Raw genomic sequence first — 20,670 nt, 5'->3', positions numbered from 1 at the left:
GAAAGTAAATTAAGTTCATTTCATTGAAATCCCTTTTAGAGCCAATTTAACAATGGAATGAGTTTTCTTCACTGAAACCAATATGCCCATGAAGTTCCATGAAAACAGTCCAAATAGACTTTGTAAGTTACCAGCCCACATATAAATCCTGGACAATTAATTAGATTCAGATTTTCAGATTCTTCTTACCTATGGCATATCTCTGATCTCATGCTTGATTCAGTCATGCAATCTCTTACTCTTTCATTTCTGTGCAGACACATATAATTTTCAGTTAATTATATATAGGTCAATTTCCAGATTCTATGTCTTTTTAAAAATCAATTGCTCACATGAATTCAATTTTTTATGAGCTAAATATGTGGATTTTAGGCCTCCAAAAAAATTTAATAAAGGGTTACCTCTGGAATTCATGAAATCAAAAATAATTTCCTTCTATGGATTCTTAAGTGTTACGCAGAATGTAGGCTGTCATAACAAAGGTCGTTTTGTAGGATTACAAAAAATTAACATAAGTTCTCTAAAGGCAGGGATCAAATATATTCATGTTTGACATAGTCCAAACAGCTCAAGTGTGTCACTAGTGGCAGGAGTGATGGAAACCTGACCAGGGAAGCCACGTTAATCCTGTGGATGATCAGTGCTAGGAGCCAGGGGTTCTAGCTTTTACTTCTGGGTTTGTTTCTTAGTTTCATAGAAGGAGGCGGGTTAATCTATGTCCAATTTCACTCATCTGTCTAATGAACTAAATATTACTATTCTGTCTTAGAAGGCATATTATAGTTATGACAAAAATGAATGTGTTCTTCAAGTGAAAGTATTCTTTAATGGAGTGGCCAACAGAACATTTATGACAATATATGATTCAAACAATGCAATGATATGCTAGGCAATTTTACTGTTACTGGTATTTTACTATTATTATTAATAATATTTATAACAATGAGATAAATCCAGCAAATATTTTGGAACCTTGAGTAAATATATACTAATTGAACATCTTAAGGAACTGGAGATTGTTTATACAGATATTATATCAGAAAGTAGTATTTTTAGATATTTGCCAAATAACCAGAAATAAATATTAGAAAAATGAAAAAATATAAAAAATATACATCATTTTAAAATGCTTTAAAATAAGGTAGGGTAAATGACAATGCACAATAAAGTTAAAAAGCATTTTTGAAAAGAATATGAGAATCTCATTGATTTCCACAGTACAGACTAGTGAGGTACTAAATCCTTTTTGGCTCTGAACTTTTATTAATTTGGTATGTAATTGTCATGAATACCTAGAGAATGAAGGTTCTTCCCTAGTTTACACTGAGAGTGTTCTGTAGTTCTCAAGTTTCTAGTTTTAGCTCCACCATTGGAGCATGTGTTGCAAGCAAACATGTGCTGGTTGTTGTGATGGTCAAATAAGATTATGGCTCTCAAATATGCTGGGAATTATAATTTCCTATACAAATATAACTTTGAGTAACACCTTGGACTGGCTACTTTTTGAATAAATGATTATATTATTTTTTATTGATGTCAAGCTTTTTTTTTTTTTTTTTTTGCTTTTGGTTAATTTTTGTCTAACTCTTCCACTTTCATATTGCTTCCCCCTGCTAACTTCAGACACTCTTACAAATTATTTAAACCTCAGCCTCCCAAAGAGTAACATGTGGACAACTTAATGGCAAACCACTCATGAGAGGAGCTTCCTACTCCGAGTGTGCTTGGTCCCATGCAGCACATACAAGGCTCCGAGAGATGGTGTTCTCCCACTCTCCTCAGGTTTGGTCAGAGGCAAGGACGGCTCCTCATTAATCACACTTCTCAGTTCTTGGAGAAGCTGTTTCAGGTCCCTTGTTGGGTCTTCCTTCAGTACATTAGCCTTCATGCAGTGCTGAATTAAAATAATGAACAAAACAGACTTTTTTTCAGATGTGAATGTTATTTTCTGTCATAAAATTAATCAGCTCTTAAATAGAAATTATGGAAGAGCAAGAAGAGGAAAATAAAATTGACTTCACAGGTATAAAAATCTTACCCCACTATGGAATAAGCAATAACAATCAATCAATAATTGATAGAGTACTATAACTTAATGTGTGTATATGTATGTATATGTGTGTGTTTGTATATTCAAGTGTATTTATATATACATATGTGGTTTCAAATTATACACATTAATTTTAAATTTTAACAATGTAGTATTAACATCCTTAGCATGCTATGAAATATTTTCAATTACATCTGGGCAAAACAATTTTGTTACTTTGTTTAGGGACAAATTAATTTTTTTTATGGTCTGGGGATTGAACCCAGGGCTTGTGCATGCGAGGCAAACACTCTACCAACTGAGCTATATCCCCAGCCCATAGAGATAAACTAATTTTATAAAGCTACAGAACTTTAGAAGTAAACAACAGATGAATTAATCTATTTCCATTTCACTAATGAAGAAAAAGACATCCAATATTTTCAAACTGTTAGTTGACATTTGATAAAGACTGATGTAGTATTCTCCAATGAATATTTATAATATAATAATAAGTGTAGAAGTACCTAATAGGCACATCAAGAAGGGAAGCCACATGGTAGTCAGAAGTTGCCACAGTGAGTATGTGGACTCAGTGTGTCACTGAGCTATTCTACCTGAGTTGTGCATTCCATTGTAGATTTACATCTGCAGGGCAGATTGATTCTGAGGGTTGAACACAGCAAAATTTTGGTTCTTTGGGCTTTTCCCCACTTCCCACCTTCACTGATAGAGCATGTACAATATCCAGCTGGAGATATCATGAGCTCTAACTCAAAAGTGTCACAGTGTTGTCTTTCTAGTATACCAATGGTCATCTTGCCACAATGAGTCTAAAGTTTCATAAACTAGATTCCATTAAATTATTAAATTTGACTGTCTTCACTTAAAAAGTATAAAGATGTGAACCAGTTTCTTAATCATGAGTGAAAACATCTCTTTCCCTGTAGATTATCCCATTTTACTAATCCCTGGGTTTGTTCTTGTTCTAACCTTGAGACACATAATATCCACCGTGGAATAACATCTCATAAACTTGATTAAGAAAACTTAATCCTATTGTAGTCCTCAGTCACTTTAGTTCTATCCTGGATTTCATATCTTCTGTCCACTAGAAAGTTTATTTAATAAGCTCTGGCAATTATTAAAATGTACAAGTACTTGACATTTATTACAAATGATCAGTATCACTGGGTGTGGTGGCAATATGCTTATCTGCCCTTGCTTGATCACCAAAGCATTAGGGAGGTGGAAAAACACCTTTAACATTTTGATGTGTTTGCTTCCCATTGTTTTGGGATGCGCAAATTTATAGAACAAATTGAAAGGACTATTTTAGGTTTGGGTTTTAGTAAAACAGGAGTAAGTTTCTTTTCTTCTTACCTTACACCTTCTATCTCTGGTAGCTGCTATGTTGGGCCCCTCTGAGGTTGAGAGAGTAGGAGAGAGAGGTATTGTGGGGAAATAAGGCCCTACCTAAGTGGTCCTGCTGTGATGTCTGGGGACTTTAGAAGCAGAGGACCAGGTTTCTGAGCCTTATTTATACATGCTCCTGCCCAGCCCTGAACTCTCAGCAGTTTTTATATTTGTGGTGGTCCCACTAGGTGGTCCCCTTTAGTAGGATTCTTTTTAAGATGTCCCTTTTCTAGGGCCTGTATATGGTTTGTAAGAAGCAGGTTTTTAAACTTTGCCCTCCTCTGGGGAGAGTGTCACATAATACCAAGAAGGTAATACTCTACTTTGCCAACTATAGATAAGCTATTCATTATAGACTTCTCTCAAGAAGTATAATAAACCAAACCCTATGGAACACTTGTCAGGCTCTAGAAAAGTGTCCCTGAAACTCCATAATTCACTTGCTGCAGGGGAGGAGGAAAACAGCTCACAGACAAGTCCCCTCCAATATTTCTTTCTATGGGTCCATTCAACTTCCACGCTCTCTTCTTTCAAAATCTTGAATTGATGACAAGCCAAGAGTAGTGAAGAAGTTATCAGTCTTTTAGCTTGTGTGGTATAGGTAGGATAGGTCCTGTGTAGGGGCTGGGGCTGTAGCTCAGTGGTAGTGCACCTGCCTGGCATGTGTGAGGCACTGGATTCAATTCTCAGCACTGCATATGAATAAATAAAATGAAGGTCTATCAACAACTAAAACATTTTTAAAAAGTTGTCTGTGTATACACATACTCAGTCACCAGATTTGAAAGATCATGAGCATTTTCCCACTGAACATTAGTTTAAAATACAATTGACGTAATAACATACATGCAATCTAGTGATGTGGGAGGTGAAGGCAAGAGGATCATAGTTTGTGGTCTGCCTCAGCAACTTAGTGAGACCATGTCTCAAAATAAAAAATAAAAAGGACTGGGGATATAGCTCAGTAGTAGAGCACCCCTGGGTTCAATCCCTAGTACTGGAAGAAAAACAATCCATTACAAATGATCAATATCGCTGGGTGTGGTGGTAATATGCTTATCTGCCTCATGTTTCTAATTTTTTAAACAAATGCTAAGTCCACAAAAATGATAACCTAAATGAAGGAGAACAGGTTCTTGAAAGCTAATCTGCCCAAACTCAAACAAGAAGAAACAGACAATTTAAATGGGCAAATATCTATTAAAGTAATTGAACTGATAATTAATAACCTTCCAAACAGAAAGTACCAGACTCAGGTGGGTTCACTGATGAATTCTATTGGACATTTAAGGAAAAAAATGATACTAATTTTTCCACTCTCTTTCAGAAAATAGATGTCAAAGGGATTCTTCTTAATTCATTCTATGAGTCCAGCATTAGCCTAATACAAAAGCCAAAGACATTGCAAGAAAAGAAGACCAGTATCTTCCAGGAATATAGATGTAAAAATTCACAAGAAAATATTAACAAATTGAGTTCAACAATAACTAAAAAATTATATACCTCAACCTAAAGGGATTTACTCCAGGTATGCAAGGCTGGATTAACTTTCAAAAGTCAATTAATGTAATACATCACATCAAAAGATCAAAGAAAATCAACCATATTAATAAATGCAGAAAAAGAAACTGACAAACTTTTAAAAATTTTAAGGTACTGGGGGCAGTAGCTCAATGGTAGACCACTTGATTTGTACATGTGAGGCACTGGGTTCAATCCTCAGCATCATAAATAAATAAATAAAGATGTATAACCATCTACAACTAAAAAAATATTTAAAATATTTTGAGGTACTAGAATTGAATCAAGGGGTACTTTACCACTAAGCTATATCCCCAGCCCATTTTATTTTTTATTTTGAGACAAGCTCTCACTAATTGACCAGGCTGGCTTTGAAACTTATGATGCTCCTGCTTTAGTCTCCTGAGAATCTGGGATTATGGTAGGTACCACCACGCTCAACAATGTCTGACAAAATTTAACAGCCTTCCATGATAAAATCTCTCAGCAAACTAGAAATAGAAGGAGGGATTTCCTCAATTTGAGAAAGAAAATGTACAAAAATCATATAGTTAACATGATATTTAATGACTAGAAACTAGATACTTTCTCATTTAGATCATAAATATCAGAATATCTCTTTTCACCATCACTTTTAGATCATACTAGAAGTTCTAGCTAATGCAATATAAAACACATGCGTGCAAGCATACTCACAGAGAAAATAAAAAGTATGCAAATTTGTAAAACAAGAAATAAAACTGTCTTTGTTCATAGCTGAAATGGCTGCCTATGTAGAAAATCCCAAAGAATCGACAACAATAACAACAACCATCACCAACAAACTCCTGGAATAAATAGGAGATTATAACAAGGTGGCAGAATATAAATTTAATTTAAAATTCAATTGCTTTCCTATATACCAGCAATAAACAATGAGAATTTGAAATTAAAAATACAATACCATTCATAATAGCCCCCAAATATAAAATACTTAGGTATAAATTTAGCAAAATATGTAGAAAATCCAGATAGGAAAACTATAAAATTCTGATGTAAGAAATCAAAAGATTTAAATAAATGAAGAGATATTCCATATTATGGATAAGAATATTCAATATTGTTATATCAGATCTTCCCAACTTGATAAACAAAATCAATGCAATCCCAAAACAAAATCCCAGTAAGTTATTTTGTGGATATAGGCAAAGTGATTCTAATGTTTATATGGAAAGGCAAAAGACTCAGAATAGCCAATATGATATTGAACAAAGTCAGAGAACTGATACTACACAACTTCAAGATTTACCATAGGGGCTGGGATTCAGCTCAATGGCAGAGTCCTTGCCTACTATGCTTGAGTTCAATCCCCAGCACCACAATTCAAACCATAAAGTTACAGTCAACAGGATAGTATTGGTCAAAGAATAGACAAAAAGACCAATGGCAGAGAACAGTGAGCCCAGAATAGCCTCATAAATATGTAGTCAATTATCTTTGAAAAGGAAGCAAAGGCGATTCAGTAGAGACAGGACAGTATTTAAACAAATGGTTCTAGAACAACTGAACATCCACATGGAAAAAAAAAATGAATCCAGACACAGACCTTATATCTTTCACAAAAGGTAACTCAAAATGATCATAGTTCCAAGTATAAAATGTAAAACTATGAAAATCCCAGAAAATAACATAGGGGATGCAAACACATGATCTATGAAAGAAAACATTGATAAGTTGGGCTTCATTAAGATTAAAAATTTTGCTCTGGTAAGACAATGTCAAAAGATTAAAAAAGCAAAACACACACACTTTCAAAACACATAATGATAATGGACTGATACCCCAAATAGACAAAACAAATAAAACAGAACAAAAAGATCTTATAAAACTCAATAAGGAAATAAATATCATAATTTTCAAAAAATGGACAAAAGTTCTGAACAGAAATTTTACCATAAAATATATATAGATGGCAAATCAGCAAATTAAAATATGGTCACATCAATATCATATATCATTAGAGAATTGCATACTAAAACAACAAGATACTACTAAACTCCTATTAGAATGGCTAAAATGCAAAATGCTGATAACACCAAATGCTGTGCCCCAGCCATTTTGAAAGTTAACTTGGCAGTTCCTTACAAAATTAAATATGCTGTTGCCCAAGTGAGTTGAAACCTTAACATCCACACAAAAAATTTCACTTGATTCTTTTATCACATCTTTATGTATAACTGTCAAAACTCGAAAGCAACCAAGATATCCATACTATTCAATAGTATTCAGCAATTAAAATAAATTAGCCTTTAAGCCATGAAAAGATCTGAAAATGTATATTAAAATTGTCAAGATCATTGTACTGTCATGTGTAGCTAATAAAAAAAAAAGTATATTGCTAAGTAGCCCGGCACGGTGGCACAGAGGCTGAGATAGGAGGATCACAAGTTCAAAGCCAGCCTCAGCAAAAAGTGAGGCACTAAGCAACTCAATGAGAGCCTGTCTCTAAATAAAATATAAAATAGGGCTGGGGATGTGGCTCAGTGGTTGAGTGCCCTGAGTTCAATCCCTGGTATTTCCCAACCCCAAAAAGTACATTACTATGTAGGGAAACCAATATACTATATATGATTCAATATACTATATGAAAAGCCTGTATGCTATATGAGTCCAGCTATAAGACATCTGGAAAAGACAAAACTATGGAGATAGTAAAAAGATCAGTAGTTGCCAATAGTCCAAGGAAAGGGATGAAGGAATGAGTAAGCATAGCACAGGAGATTTTTAGGGTGACAAAACTAATGTATGCTACTGTAATGGGAGATACATATCTTTAGGCATTTGTGAAAATCTATATAATTTTCTTTAAGTATTTATTTTTGTAGATGGTGTAGATGGACACAACCCAATGCTTTTATTTTTATGTGGTGCTAAGGATCAACCTGGGTCCCGCCCATGCTAGGCGAGCCTGAGCCACAATCCCAGCCCCAAATCTATATAATTTATAAGACAAAGAATGAACCCTGATGTAAACCATTAGTTAATAATTTATCAATACTGGCTTGTCAATTAAAGCAAATATACCACATCAATGCAATATGTTAATAGTAGTGTTGTGGGCCAAATTACATGTGCCTTGACCAGACAAACTCCATTTTACCCTTAGACTCCATTTCATTTAAGAAATGCTTCTCCTGAGAAAACCCTGCCTCTGCCACCTCCTTCTAAGCATATCCTGTTTGGCAATTCAGGGTGGTTGAAAGTGTTTCTGTTATTCTTATACAATGTATTATTAAGAAATGCATTTGTAAAATGTTCTCATTTTAATTCCCATTTTTCTTAGGCAGTGTACTGTATCTTGAACTGGGTCATTCTGACCCACTTCCTATATTGCTATGGTTTTGACTTGTAGTTTTGGGCTATAAAAGAGATACCCCACCTCTGGCAAGGGGTTGAGGGTTGCAGAGGCAACTTGCCTACTGCCATTCTGATCCACATCTGTGAATAAAGTCCCATGTCTTGCTTCAAGACTGACCTGGTGATTTGTTTCAAATGCACCACAACAATAGGAGAAACTGAATTGGGGGTGGGCAAGGGAATCTATGGGAGCTCTCTGTACTTTCTATTCAATTTTTCTGTAAAATTAAAACTGCCCTAAAAATAAAGTTTACTAAATTAAGAAAAGAAATAAAGAAATTATGAGCTTTGAAAGCAAAAAACAATCAGAAAGTCATATCAATGTATATGCTGATCAGTCAAGTATGATACCAAGAGTGCTCATCATATTATATACCCTTCCCATTATCATTTAACATGTGAATATGGTCATTCATTGTTTGTTTACAAATGAGTTTGAAAATTGTTCATATTTATGGGTTTTTTTCATTTCTTCTTTGTGAATTTGTTACTTTAGGTAATACTATTGGTGAATGTGTTATCTTTAGAACACTATTAGTGCGTGTGCTATTTTCCTCTATAGATGAACAGTTATTCATTTTTTAGCTATTGGTTGTGGTTTCCTTTTAATTTCTGTTTATAGTGGTCTGTGATTTAAGAATTTTTATTTAGTCAAATAGTCAAAATTATCAATCCTTCCCTTTAATGTTTGTTTCTTAACAATCTTTTTTTTTTTTTTTTTTTTTTTGTAGGTAGGAACTGGGGATTAAACCCAGGGACATTTAACCACTGAGAAACATCCTCAACCCTTTTTTGTTTTTAAGTTTGAGACAGGGTCTCACTAAATTGTTTATGGCCTTGATAAATTGCTGAGGCTGGCTTTGAACCTGCGATCCTCCTGCCTTGGCCTCCTGAGCCACTGGGATTTTAGGCATGTGCCACCATACTCAGCTTGTTCATTTTTTTTAAAATACTTTACTGCTTATTACATATGAAATTCATCTTTGATTTATAACATAAGCAAAATATACTTTTAAACTTAGAAAATACCTGGAAAATAAATTCTAAAATATGTTTTACATATGATTCTTGTCAGTTTAGTAAAGAACTAACCAAATATAAACTCTTCCTGAAGTAAGGAGCCCAGCAAAGAGTCTTACTCCCTGCACTCTAGTCTGTGATGATTAGGATATACTACAGGTTGTTTCCAGGAAACATACACTTGCAGAGCAAAACTACAACCTTTTGGCTTCAGGAAAAGAATATAAGCTGATGTTGCTATTGTTAGACTTAAGGTTTATTTTGCATTTCTATTAATTTTTCTATATTTTTATATTTCCTTATATCTTATATTTCTATTAATTTTACTCTAAATTCATTTTATGTTAGATTTATTTCTAAAATTACTACTAAATTATATCTCTAATGTACTTCCAAATACTATTGTAATGGTATTGAGTCCATTACAGGCCCATTTATAAGTGATGATGTAAGATAAGTAATGCTTAGGGAGAGTGTGCACTTCTTGACTATTTCTATCTCCATTTTCTAAAGACAAAAGATAAATGAAAAGCTGAATATAAAAACTTGATCTCGGGCTGGGGATGTGGCTCAAGCGGTAGCGCGCTGCTCGTCTGGCATGCGTGCAGCCTGGGTTCAATCCTCAGCACCACATACCAACAAAGATGTTGTGTCCGCCGAGAACTAAAAAATAAATATTAAAAATTCTCTCTCTCTCTCTCTCTCTCCTCTCTCACTCTCTCTTTAAAAAAAAAAACTTGATCTCATTTAGTTTGAATTAGACTATTCTATTCTGAGAATATCTGACCAAATCCATCCTCTCATAACTTAAATTCCTTTTAAGAGAATGTAATAAAAATGGAACACACTATTTTTATAATATGTTAAAAATAAATGAGTGGGAAAACAGGACAAAAGTCATAATAAAGTCATAATAAAGATTTTTAGCAAAAAATCTTGTCCATACCATGGGTACTCCAGTGGCAAAGATAAAGTATAGCCAGTACAAATTATAGTGCATATGTATAGAATCTGACATATAATCAAATAAATTATATCATCATGGAAATATTTTCGGTTTTTATGCTGAAATAGTCTTTCTGAAACATAAATCTAAAATACTTCTATATCAAACTAGTAAGACTTCTAAATAAAACTTCCAGTTTTATATATATATATTCACACATACATGTTCTAGGCATCTGAGCATGGACCAGATCACATAATGTAACTTTCCTGGTTTGCCTACTTTGTTACCTATAACACAAGGGAAAGCTCTTGAATTACTATAAACACATTTGAAGCTCTAACTGTATGATCTTCATTTACAAAGACCTAATAAAACACAATATTAGTTCAGGTAGAGTATCTATGTACATAACAGCTATTTAAATTATTTTTGAAATAGCATTTAGCAAAATAGTATAGAGAATCATGACTGTATATTGGTTAAGAACACAAGTTCTAGACTCACGATGTCTGGGTTAAGTCTTGATTCAACTGTGTTTTTGTTGACTGAAGTCTCTATGTCACCTAGCTCCTCAAATCTCAGTTTCCTTGTCTGTAAAACAGGTATTATAATGATAGCATCTACCTCAAGTAAATATTGTGGGGAATAAGGAGGATAATCTATAAAGTACGTTGCACAGTGCCGGGCACATGAGTGTTCAGTAAATCTCAGTTACTATTAGAATCATGAAATAAAAGGACTAAAATAAAGATAAAAGATAAATGAAGGGGCAATGAAGAACAATGCAAACAGCAATGACCTACTTCTGAACAAGACACATTGGCATTTATTTGTGCTCTATTTGAAGCCCTCCACTAAAATACATTAAAGAAATTAAGAAGAATAAAGACGAAAGGAGAGAGATCACTGAGTAATGGCAACATTGCGGGGTGGGGGGGGCGGGAAGCTAGAAAGCAAATTGCTAATTTGTAGTTGATTTAGCAAAACAAAGAAAGCTAAAACCTGATTTTTAAATCCTTTGGCTACATACTGAGGAGTGGGATAACTGGGTCAAATGATGGTTCCATTCCTAGTTTTTTCAGCGAATCTCACCATAGTGTACATCCACAGGAAATTAAATTTAAAAAAAGAAACTATGGGTAAATGGCAGAGAGATCAATAGAGGGAAGGGAGCAGGGGGTAGGAATGGGAAGGGGAAGGAGAGGTACTGGGGTCTGAATTAGAATAAAATATATTCCATGCTTGTATAATTACATCAACATGGATTCTAGCCAGGCATGATGGCACATACCTTTAATCCCAGTGGCTCAGGAGGCTGAGGCAGGAGGATCACGAGGTCAAAGCCAGCCTCAGCAACCTCGAAGCACTAAGCAACTCAGTGAGACCCTGTTTCTAAATAAAATACAAAATAGGGTGGGGATGTGGCTCGGTGGTTGAGTGCTTCTGAGTTCAATCCCCAGTACAAAAAAAAAGGATTCTACTGTCATGTACAACTAAAAAGAACCAATAAAATAATAATAATAAAGAAAGCTAACACCTGAAATGCCTGCACAAAATAGCCAACAAGGAGCAAGTTTCTCTGCACCACAATATTTCCAAATCGCTCAGGAATTCAAGCCTCAGGTTCCTATGACCAGGGAAAGGAAGGGGCCACAAAATGGAACAACTGGCTCAAAGTCTACAGGAGGTGTTGTTGGGATCACAGATGCTCCCCTTGAGTAAACCACCCCAAGGATAAAGATCTATAGATAATTTTTGGGTCTCTCAATAAAAAAGCAATACCTAACCATCTACCAGTTGACAAACCCTACCAACCTTACAGAGCTGTGAATTGATTTTCTAGAGCCCAACCATCTTAAATATGAAGGGACATCCAAAAACCACTGAGCATGGAAAGAAAGTATCTAACTTGAAACACAGACATCTAAGCAGAAAAAAAAAATGAATGGGAAGAAACAATATATATGTATGTGTACACACACACATTTATATATATATATATATATATATATATATATATATATAAAGAAAAAAGTAAATAGATGTTTGGAAGAAAGAGCTGAAAAAATTTCTTTAAAAGTAAGAACAAAAAATGAGATAAAGTAGGTATCAAAATTAAAGAAAATTAGAGAATCACTCTAGGAGGTTTAATAGATGATTAATAGGATTTCTAGAAAGAGAAAGCCAAGAAAATGGAGCTTATAGTCTTCTCCTGAAGCCAAAAATAAATATGAAAATTTCGGAGAACTAAACAACACAGAGCTTGCTAAGAATCCAGTATAACATGGAGAAAAAAGACTCCCCCCAGCAGAAATCATCCTGAAATGAAGGTAAAGAAAATATCCTAAATCTTTAAGACAGAAAATACAGATCATATACAAAGGCTCTGGAATAAAAATGTCAAAAGAGCAACAAAATTCTTAGCATAAATCAAATGTAAGTGAAGAATAAACGCATTTTCAGACACAAAATTTGGAAACAAAATAATGAAATGCATCCTTCACACCAGGAAGTTAGGGCATTATATGCTCCACCAAAAGAAAGAAAGAAACCAAGAAAGGAAGTAAACCTGAAAACAGAAAAAAAAAAAAAAAAAAAAAAGATTAGGGAATTTTCCAGGTTTTGGTGGAGGAAAATCCAAGAAGGCAATTATGCAGCAGGCGTAGAGAGGCACAATCCAGATGAGAGCAGGAAGACGGAGGGCTCTAAAGCACTCAACAAAGGAACTGCTCACATAACTGACTCACTGACTCAGACTAAAAGGACCACTACAGTTCTCTTTCAGAGAAATTGAGAGATAATTAGTTCAAGGTTTTGGAACTGTAAGCCAAAACAAAATAAATCTAAAGGCAAAAGAAAAAAAAAAACAAGAAATATGATCACAATTCAGTGGGAATACTGTTAACAAAGTCATAAATATGTAAACACTCAACATGATTTAACCAAAATTTATGAAATTAAATGTTAAATAAGGAAAAGAAATGTGTGCATGTGCATATAAGTGTGTGAGGCTAAAGGAGAGCCAGATTTTTATGCTCTACAGCAGTTTATAGGTATTATCTAAAATTGTATCAACAAGGAATAACAATACAGGAATTGTTTTTCCAATAATTGAACCTTTCTGTTTCCAGTCATCAACCCTTCTGTTCAGAATTAACAAGAAAAATATTTTTTTTCTAAGTCTGCCTAGAGGTATGGGTGTAGCACAGTGAAAGAGTGTTTGTCCAGCCTGTATAAGCCTTGGATTCAATACCAGGACTACAAAAAATAAAAATTAAAAAAAAAAAAGTCAGCCTAGAGAGCTTACCAAAGAATTATGGCCAAAATTCAGACAAGTGAAATTTTGGAGTCACCTTTCTCTAGAAACATTTGCCAGTTCTAAAAGAAGCTGCTGAGAGACTAAGAAAATACCATGAACCATGAATTTTCAGCAGAATCAAGAAGCTAGAGGGAGGAAACTTGGAATTATATCAGAGGTGGATGGTATTTGGTTAAAATTCAGACTTTGCAATAAGAACCTTAATTTGAATCACTTCAGTCCTTTAATGAGTTAGGGGATATAGGATTGTGAGTGTTCTTCACTTAGTTACTAGCCAGAAGCAAATGTAAATTCTCTATGAAGAAAAAATATTATCCAGAAACCAAAATTATCTAATTTTTTTCCGGTGTCCATAACTCAATTATTAAAAAGAGAAACAAAGAAACCAGACAAACTAGAAATCAAGAGAAACAAGGTTCATAGGCCTAGAGGAGATTTAGATAATAGAATTATTTCAAAATTTTAAATACTTACTATCTTAGTCCATTTGGATTGCTTTCACAAAATACCATCAACTGGGTAGCATATAAGAAACAAAAATTTATTGCTTACAGTTCTAGAGGCTGGGAACTCCAAGATCAAGCAGATTGAGGGTCTGTTCTTCATAAATGGGGCCTTCCATATGTTCTCACATGGGGGAAAGGGTGAAAAAGTTCCCTTGAACCTTTTTCTCTTATGTATTTATTTTTTCAGTGCTGGGGATCAAACCCAGGGCCTCATACATGCTAAGCAAGCACTCTATCACTGAGCTCCATCCTCCAGCCCAGAACTTCTTCTCAAAGAACACTAGTCCCCTTTGTGAGGGTGAAGCCCTCATGACGTAATCACTTCCCAAAGGTCCTACTTCTTAATATCATACCTTGTGGGTTAAGTTTCAAAATGAATTTCAGGAAGACAGAAACGTTCAGACCATCATGGTTATTTAATAGTATAAGAAAAAAAAACCTTTCTGTACAGAAATGTAATAAATGAATTAAATGGATATCTCATATTATGGTTTTTCAATATGGATACCTCATATTGAGAAATGATAACTTGTAAAATTAAGAACTTATTTGATGGCTTTAGTAGTATGTTGGACTCAGGTATAGAGATAATGAATGATCTGGAAAATAAATTACAAAAAATCAGACTGAAGTAGAGAGAGGAAAGGATAGACAAAAGGGAAAAAGTATAAGGACACATAAAAATAGGTGTAACTAGGGTCTCAGAAGAAAAAGAGGAAATAGAGCAGAAAAAGTAATTAATAAAGTAAGGCATAAAAATTTCTAAAATCAATGCACATATCAATATACACATCCAGAAAGATCAATGAATCCTAAGGACAGATACAAAGACTATACCTAAGCATGCTGTAAGACAACTGTTATAACCTAAAACAGAATCTTAAGAGCACTCAGGACAAAATTACCTCCAAAGAGCAAAAGTGTAGTTTAAAACTGACCTAGTCAGAAGAAACAATGGAAATTTGAAGACATTCTCTACAGTAAATTCATTCACCTGTTAAATAAATGGAATACCTACTATTTCCTAGTTGAAGAGAGTGAGTTCTAGGTACTTGGTTCACATCAGTAAACAAAACAAAGAATGTATGTTGTTCTTTTTGATGCTGGGGATTGAACCTAGGGCCTGTGCATTCTAAGCATGTACTCTACCACTGAGCTACACTTCAGCACTATAATTGCAGAAAGCATTCTTGACAGTTTCTCTATTATTTTTTTTATTAACAGGATCTTACTGCATTGCCCAGACTAATCTCAGACTTGTGATCCTCCTGTCTCAGTCTCCCAAGAAGTATAGCTAATTTTTACTATTAGAATTGTTATTTAAAAATGTGATCTGGGCACAGTGGTATATACCTGATATACCAGCTACTTGGGAGGCTGAGGCAGGAGGAGACAGCAAGTTCGAGGCTACCAGCCTTTTCAAATTAGTAATGCCATTCCAAAATAAAAAAGGATGTAGCTGGTGATACACTCCTAGGTTCAATCCCCACTACCAAAACAAAACAAAAAAGCCAAACACTTTAAACAGACATATGACTGGTACTTTTTTTAGTGATGAGTGAAATCTGTTATAGTTTGGATCTGGACTATTTCCCAAAGGCTCACATGTTGAGGGCTTGGTCCCTGAGGTAACAGTGTTCAGATGTGGAGCTTTTGGAAAGTGATTGGATCATGAGGGCTCTGACCTCATCAATGGATTAATCCATTGATAGATTCATAGATGACTGGAATAATGAGAGCTAGTTGAAGGGAGTAGGTGCTTGGGAACACATACCCTTGGATACTGTATCTTGTCCCTGACATGAAGTGAGCAGCTTCCCTTCTCCATGCTCTTCTACCATTATATTCTGCCTTGTCTCAGGCCCAAAGCAATGGAACCAGGTGACTATGGACTGAGACCTCTGAAACTGTGAGCAAAAATAAAACTTTCCTCCTTTAAGTAGTTTTTCTCAGGTATTTTGTCACAGTGATGGAAAGCTGAATAATACAAGATTCGTCCTAGTAAAATATAGTGGTGTATTAAGCAGCTAGGTAAAATTTGCTAATTCTCCCCTCCCTTCTCCTCTCCTCTGTTATGCTCTAGAGACTGAACCCAGGGCCTCACATATGCTAAATGACCCTAGAGATCATCTTGTCCAGAAACTTTTTATTAGAGATGAATATATCTAACAGATATATCTAATAGACTTGCCCAAGGTCACAGAAAGAAGTTAAAGATAAGTTAAAGATACATTCATGGCCCCAACAATCTCTAGTAGGATGATCTTTGATGTTATAATTTGTTTCATTACTTAATTAATTTAATTTTTGTAAATGTAACACGATCATATTTTTAAAAGTTAAAACAATTTTTGAACACTTAAAAAGCTGTAGTTTCCTGCCCTTCACCTGCCATCTTCTGAACTCCAGTGAGACAGAGAGACAATGTTCAACCTCTAATATTATTATAATTATTCTATTACTTATAAAAGATTCTTTGTGGTAGTTTATTTATCAGAGTATACATCTTAAATGGATGAGAGTCCATTTCAATTTTTAGTCATTTAATTAATAAACAATTTTGATTTAAACGGTACTGATGAAATGACTAATACTAAGGACAACTAGTAATGGTACTGGTGATCTTGCTACCATACATTAGACAGGATTTTTAATTAGTAAAATTGATTAAATAAGTCTCATTTACCTAGAGTTACAGCTGAATAGTGATTATAAGGAATCTATGTCTTCCAAGGTAACAAAACCTAAATTTTACATTGTACATATTTTTTTTAAGCTTTAAAATCATGAAATTAAATTTAAACTAAAAAAATTTCCAAAGTTACTAACATTTTGACTAAAGGGCTTAAAAATTTTATGATTAATAAAATGGTTTACTCAAAATAAATTCATGAGGAAACAATACACGGTAAATAATTTTCAACATGGTAGAGTATTAAATGTACCAACTTGCCCTTGGCATTCGAAGTGATGCTTGTTTTAGCCATATCAATGTTTGCTTTGTAATCTAAAAATGCTTGTAATGGAAATAATTAAAGAATTCAATATAATGCTATTAAATAATTTAATCATTACTGTTAATTTCACACTGAATATTTCAGTTTTGTTTTCCCCAGGAAAATACCAAATACTGAAGAAAGTATTTTCATTCACATGGTCTCCATTGGACTTATAGGAAAATGCACAAATCTAAAACCTAGTAACTGAAAATGCTACTTATTATTTTTTAGTGAGAATTTCCCAGTTTAAAGTTACTTACATATTATGTTATTGAGTCATGGATTAAAGATTGGTTACTTACATGAGATAGGAAGCTGACTGTGGACTGGGAAGATGGTACATTAGAATGAGAACGGATAGCAGATGCTGTCTGGAGAAGGTGTGGTTTCAATGAAGGATTTGGGGTATATCCAGGGCCCTGAAGATCCTGGAAAACAATACAGATATGAGCAAAATTGTACCTTCATACAACTCCAAAGAATTGTGAAATCAAAATGCATTTTTTTAATCTTCACAGTTGAAATCCGAATCAAGACTTTAAAGGCTAAGGATGCAGCTCCCTGGTAGAGCATTTGTCTACATGCACAAGGCCCTGGGTTCTATCCCAGGATCCTCTACCATGCCCTGTATATACAAAGAAGAAAAAGAAAAAGACTTTAAAATGTGTTGGCAACTTGTAGTATACTTCTGAAAACAGATACATATTTCAGTGTAAAGTATACTGTTCTTAAAAAACACATTTTGGTCATGTAGATTACATCACTTTTGTTATTTCCCAAATAAGCCAAACACTAGTTCTTTGACCTTGCTCCATGCCTCTGTGTGGAAGGCTCTTCCCTTAGGTATTCCCCAGGCAGGTACTTGTATTTTACTTGCTTACTGTCAATTTAGGATAAAATGTGGTGTTTCCATTTGTTATCCTACATAAAAAGTATGGCTATAATATATAAGGATGTTTGCACAGATTTTAATAATTGCTAGTATCAAATAATGCTTAAAGTATACTTAAGTGTATGTAAAGTACATGAAGAAAATCTAAAAGATTATCAAACAAAGGTTTTAATTCTGCTTAAACTGCTATTTATAATTTAAAGAAATCCTTACCTTTACATCCAAAGTGTGTTGAAGTTTTAGACGCACAGATTCTTGTTCTTGATGCTGGATTATATCTTGACATTCTGCAAACTGCAAAGATGCCTATAATCAAGCAACCACAAAGGGCTTATCTGCCATTCTTTATAAACTTCTGTTTCATTAACCTCTAAATGCAGGGTTGCCATCTCTTCAAGGAAATGAACCACTCCTAGTACTAAATTATGATTATATTCATCTGTTTTATTCAGTAAACTGAGGCCAAATCTTTATCGTTTGTATCTTCAGCATACGTTCAGCATTTAGTATGTGAAGGACACTCAAAGAATGAATGAACTAAGCATAGAATGAGCAAACAGCCTTAGCAAAGAATAAAAATAAACACAACTAAAATTTGTTATATCAATATAACATGATTTTAGAAACAAAGATGGTATAGATGAGGTCACAGATTGTTTTATCTGACCATGAAGGCTCTAATTTCTTCGGGATCAAGGATTGGTTTGGGTACAATCTTATTCTTCCAGAGTTTCTAGGTGACAAAAAAAAAAAAAACAGGTTTATCCTCCCTGATAAATTGCAATGGTAAACATAGTATCACTGGTTCCTCTCGTTCTTTAACTTCTGTTTTAACCTGCACTTTCCAGACCCCACAATGTTCCAGACATTAACATTACTTTCTTTACATTAAAAAGAAGCTATATTCTTCCCAATGGTCACACCATTCTTTAGGGATAAGTTATGTGCTCATGGAGACATTTTTGCTTATTCAGGCCACTATGGATGCCAGGATCATCTTACATCTTATATCTAACTGCTCCAAGGGCTGTGTTAGCCTGGAAAAGGTAACTTGGCAAAAACATATTATGATTATGTTTTTACACCTTAGAAGAGCATCTTCTATAAAATATTGCTTTTTAATTTTGTGCTAGGTACTGGAGATATGATACAAGTTGATGGATTCAGTTCCTATTGACATAGAACTTTCATTCTGAACAATTCTCTCAAGTTAGTAACTAGTTGGATGGCAATTGCCTCAAATATTTAGTTAGTAACTACCTTATCAAGAGCAACTTCCATATTAGCAACTTTTTCTTTCAAACGACGTTCCTGAGATCGCAGAACTTCTAGCTCTCCAGCCATTTTGTTTTTTTCTGTTGCAACTGTGCTCAATTCCTGACTGAGTTTACACTTTTCTTCTTTTAAAAAATGTTTCTCCTACAATTATAGAGGAGACAAATAACAGAAATAATCTGCTGGTGTAGATGTTGAGAGGAGATGAAAATTTTAAAATTTTATTAAAGGATTTGAATTAGATGTATATATTTATTTGTTCTTTTTAGCTATACATGACAGTAAAAAATTTTTTGATATATTTATACAAGCTTAGAATATATCTTACTTAATTAGGATCCCAATCTTGTGTATGTACATGATGGTGAGATTCACAGTAGTGTATTCATATATAGAAATGAATGAGGTTTATTTAAATAATTTAATTGCTTCTGAGTTGGAATTGGGAGCTATTAGAACTGTACTATAACATATTCTCTATTTTAGTCATTATTCGTATTATTTCTTTTTAGGCTTAAGAAATCTTTCATGAAATCTACAAAATATGGAATAATGATCAAAAAATAGTGTGTTCTGGTAAACTGAAATTTATTTTAAACATAAAAGAAGAGATTTAAAGAGGATGCATTTGTTTTAAAGTTTTATTGGCTTATATTTTATTTCAAAGTTGAATATTCATTTCTCAAATGCCTACTGTACATTCTGACATAAAAACAAATGAGACACAAAGTCCCTGTTCTCAATTTGTCAATCTAGTGATAAAAATAAGCTTACTGGTATACTGTCGTTGGTATTAAATAAAATTTAATTATAACTAGTTTACTCCTTTAAAAAAACACTATGGAGTCAGGCATGGTGACGCATGCCTGTAATCCCAGTGGCTCTGGAGGCTAAGGCAGGAGGATCAAAGCTACCCTCGGCAAAATGAGGCACTAAGCAATTCAGTGAGACCCTGTCTCAAATAAAAATACAAAATAGGGCTGGGGATGTGGCTCAGTGGTTGAGTGCCCCTGAGTTCAATCCCAGGTATACCTCTCCTCCAGCTAAAAAAAAAAAAAAAAAGCACTATGGAGGGGCCAGGTACAGTGGTGCACACCTATGAGCCCAGGAGACTGAGGCAGGAGGATTACAAGTTTGAGGACAGCTTGGGCAACATAGTGAGGCCCTGTCTCAAAATAAAAAATAAAAAGCGTGTAGCTCAGTGGTAAAGTACTGGCCTAGAATGTGAGAAATCCTGGGTTTAATCTTCAGTACCTTGCCCTCCCAAAACACACACTCAGATAGTCAAACCCAGAAAAAAGATGTTTACAGTTTTCAAGGTAAAATCGAAACATCAGTTTATTGTCTA

The 20,670-nt window shown here is 34.2% G+C and overlaps 1 protein-coding gene across 3 annotated transcripts in view; it reads right to left on the bottom strand.

The window, feature by feature from the left end:
• Nucleotides 1-20,670, bottom strand: part of Ccdc158 (coiled-coil domain containing 158) — a 72,567-nt gene that overhangs the window by 16,892 nt on the left and 35,005 nt on the right. Inside the window, exons 14-18 of one of the 3 annotated variants that reach the window (XM_077803490.1) lie at nucleotides 19,308-19,466; nucleotides 18,261-18,353; nucleotides 17,458-17,583; nucleotides 1,737-1,894; nucleotides 190-249 (exon numbers count right to left, since the gene is read on the bottom strand). In XM_077803490.1, the coding sequence (XP_077659616.1) occupies nucleotides 190-249; nucleotides 1,737-1,894; nucleotides 17,458-17,583; nucleotides 18,261-18,353; nucleotides 19,308-19,466 (596 nt within the window). The remainder of the gene's footprint in view (nucleotides 1-189; nucleotides 250-1,736; nucleotides 1,895-17,457; nucleotides 17,584-18,260; nucleotides 18,354-19,307; nucleotides 19,467-20,670) is intronic. The other 2 variants (XM_026413680.2, XM_026413682.2) reach the window with 2 other exon arrangements.

Source organism: Urocitellus parryii, chromosome 10, assembly GCF_045843805.1.
Source record: "Urocitellus parryii isolate mUroPar1 chromosome 10, mUroPar1.hap1, whole genome shotgun sequence".
Classification (NCBI taxonomy): Eukaryota; Metazoa; Chordata; class Mammalia; order Rodentia; family Sciuridae; genus Urocitellus; species Urocitellus parryii.
This window is presented reverse-complemented; position numbering and strand designations above follow the sequence as displayed.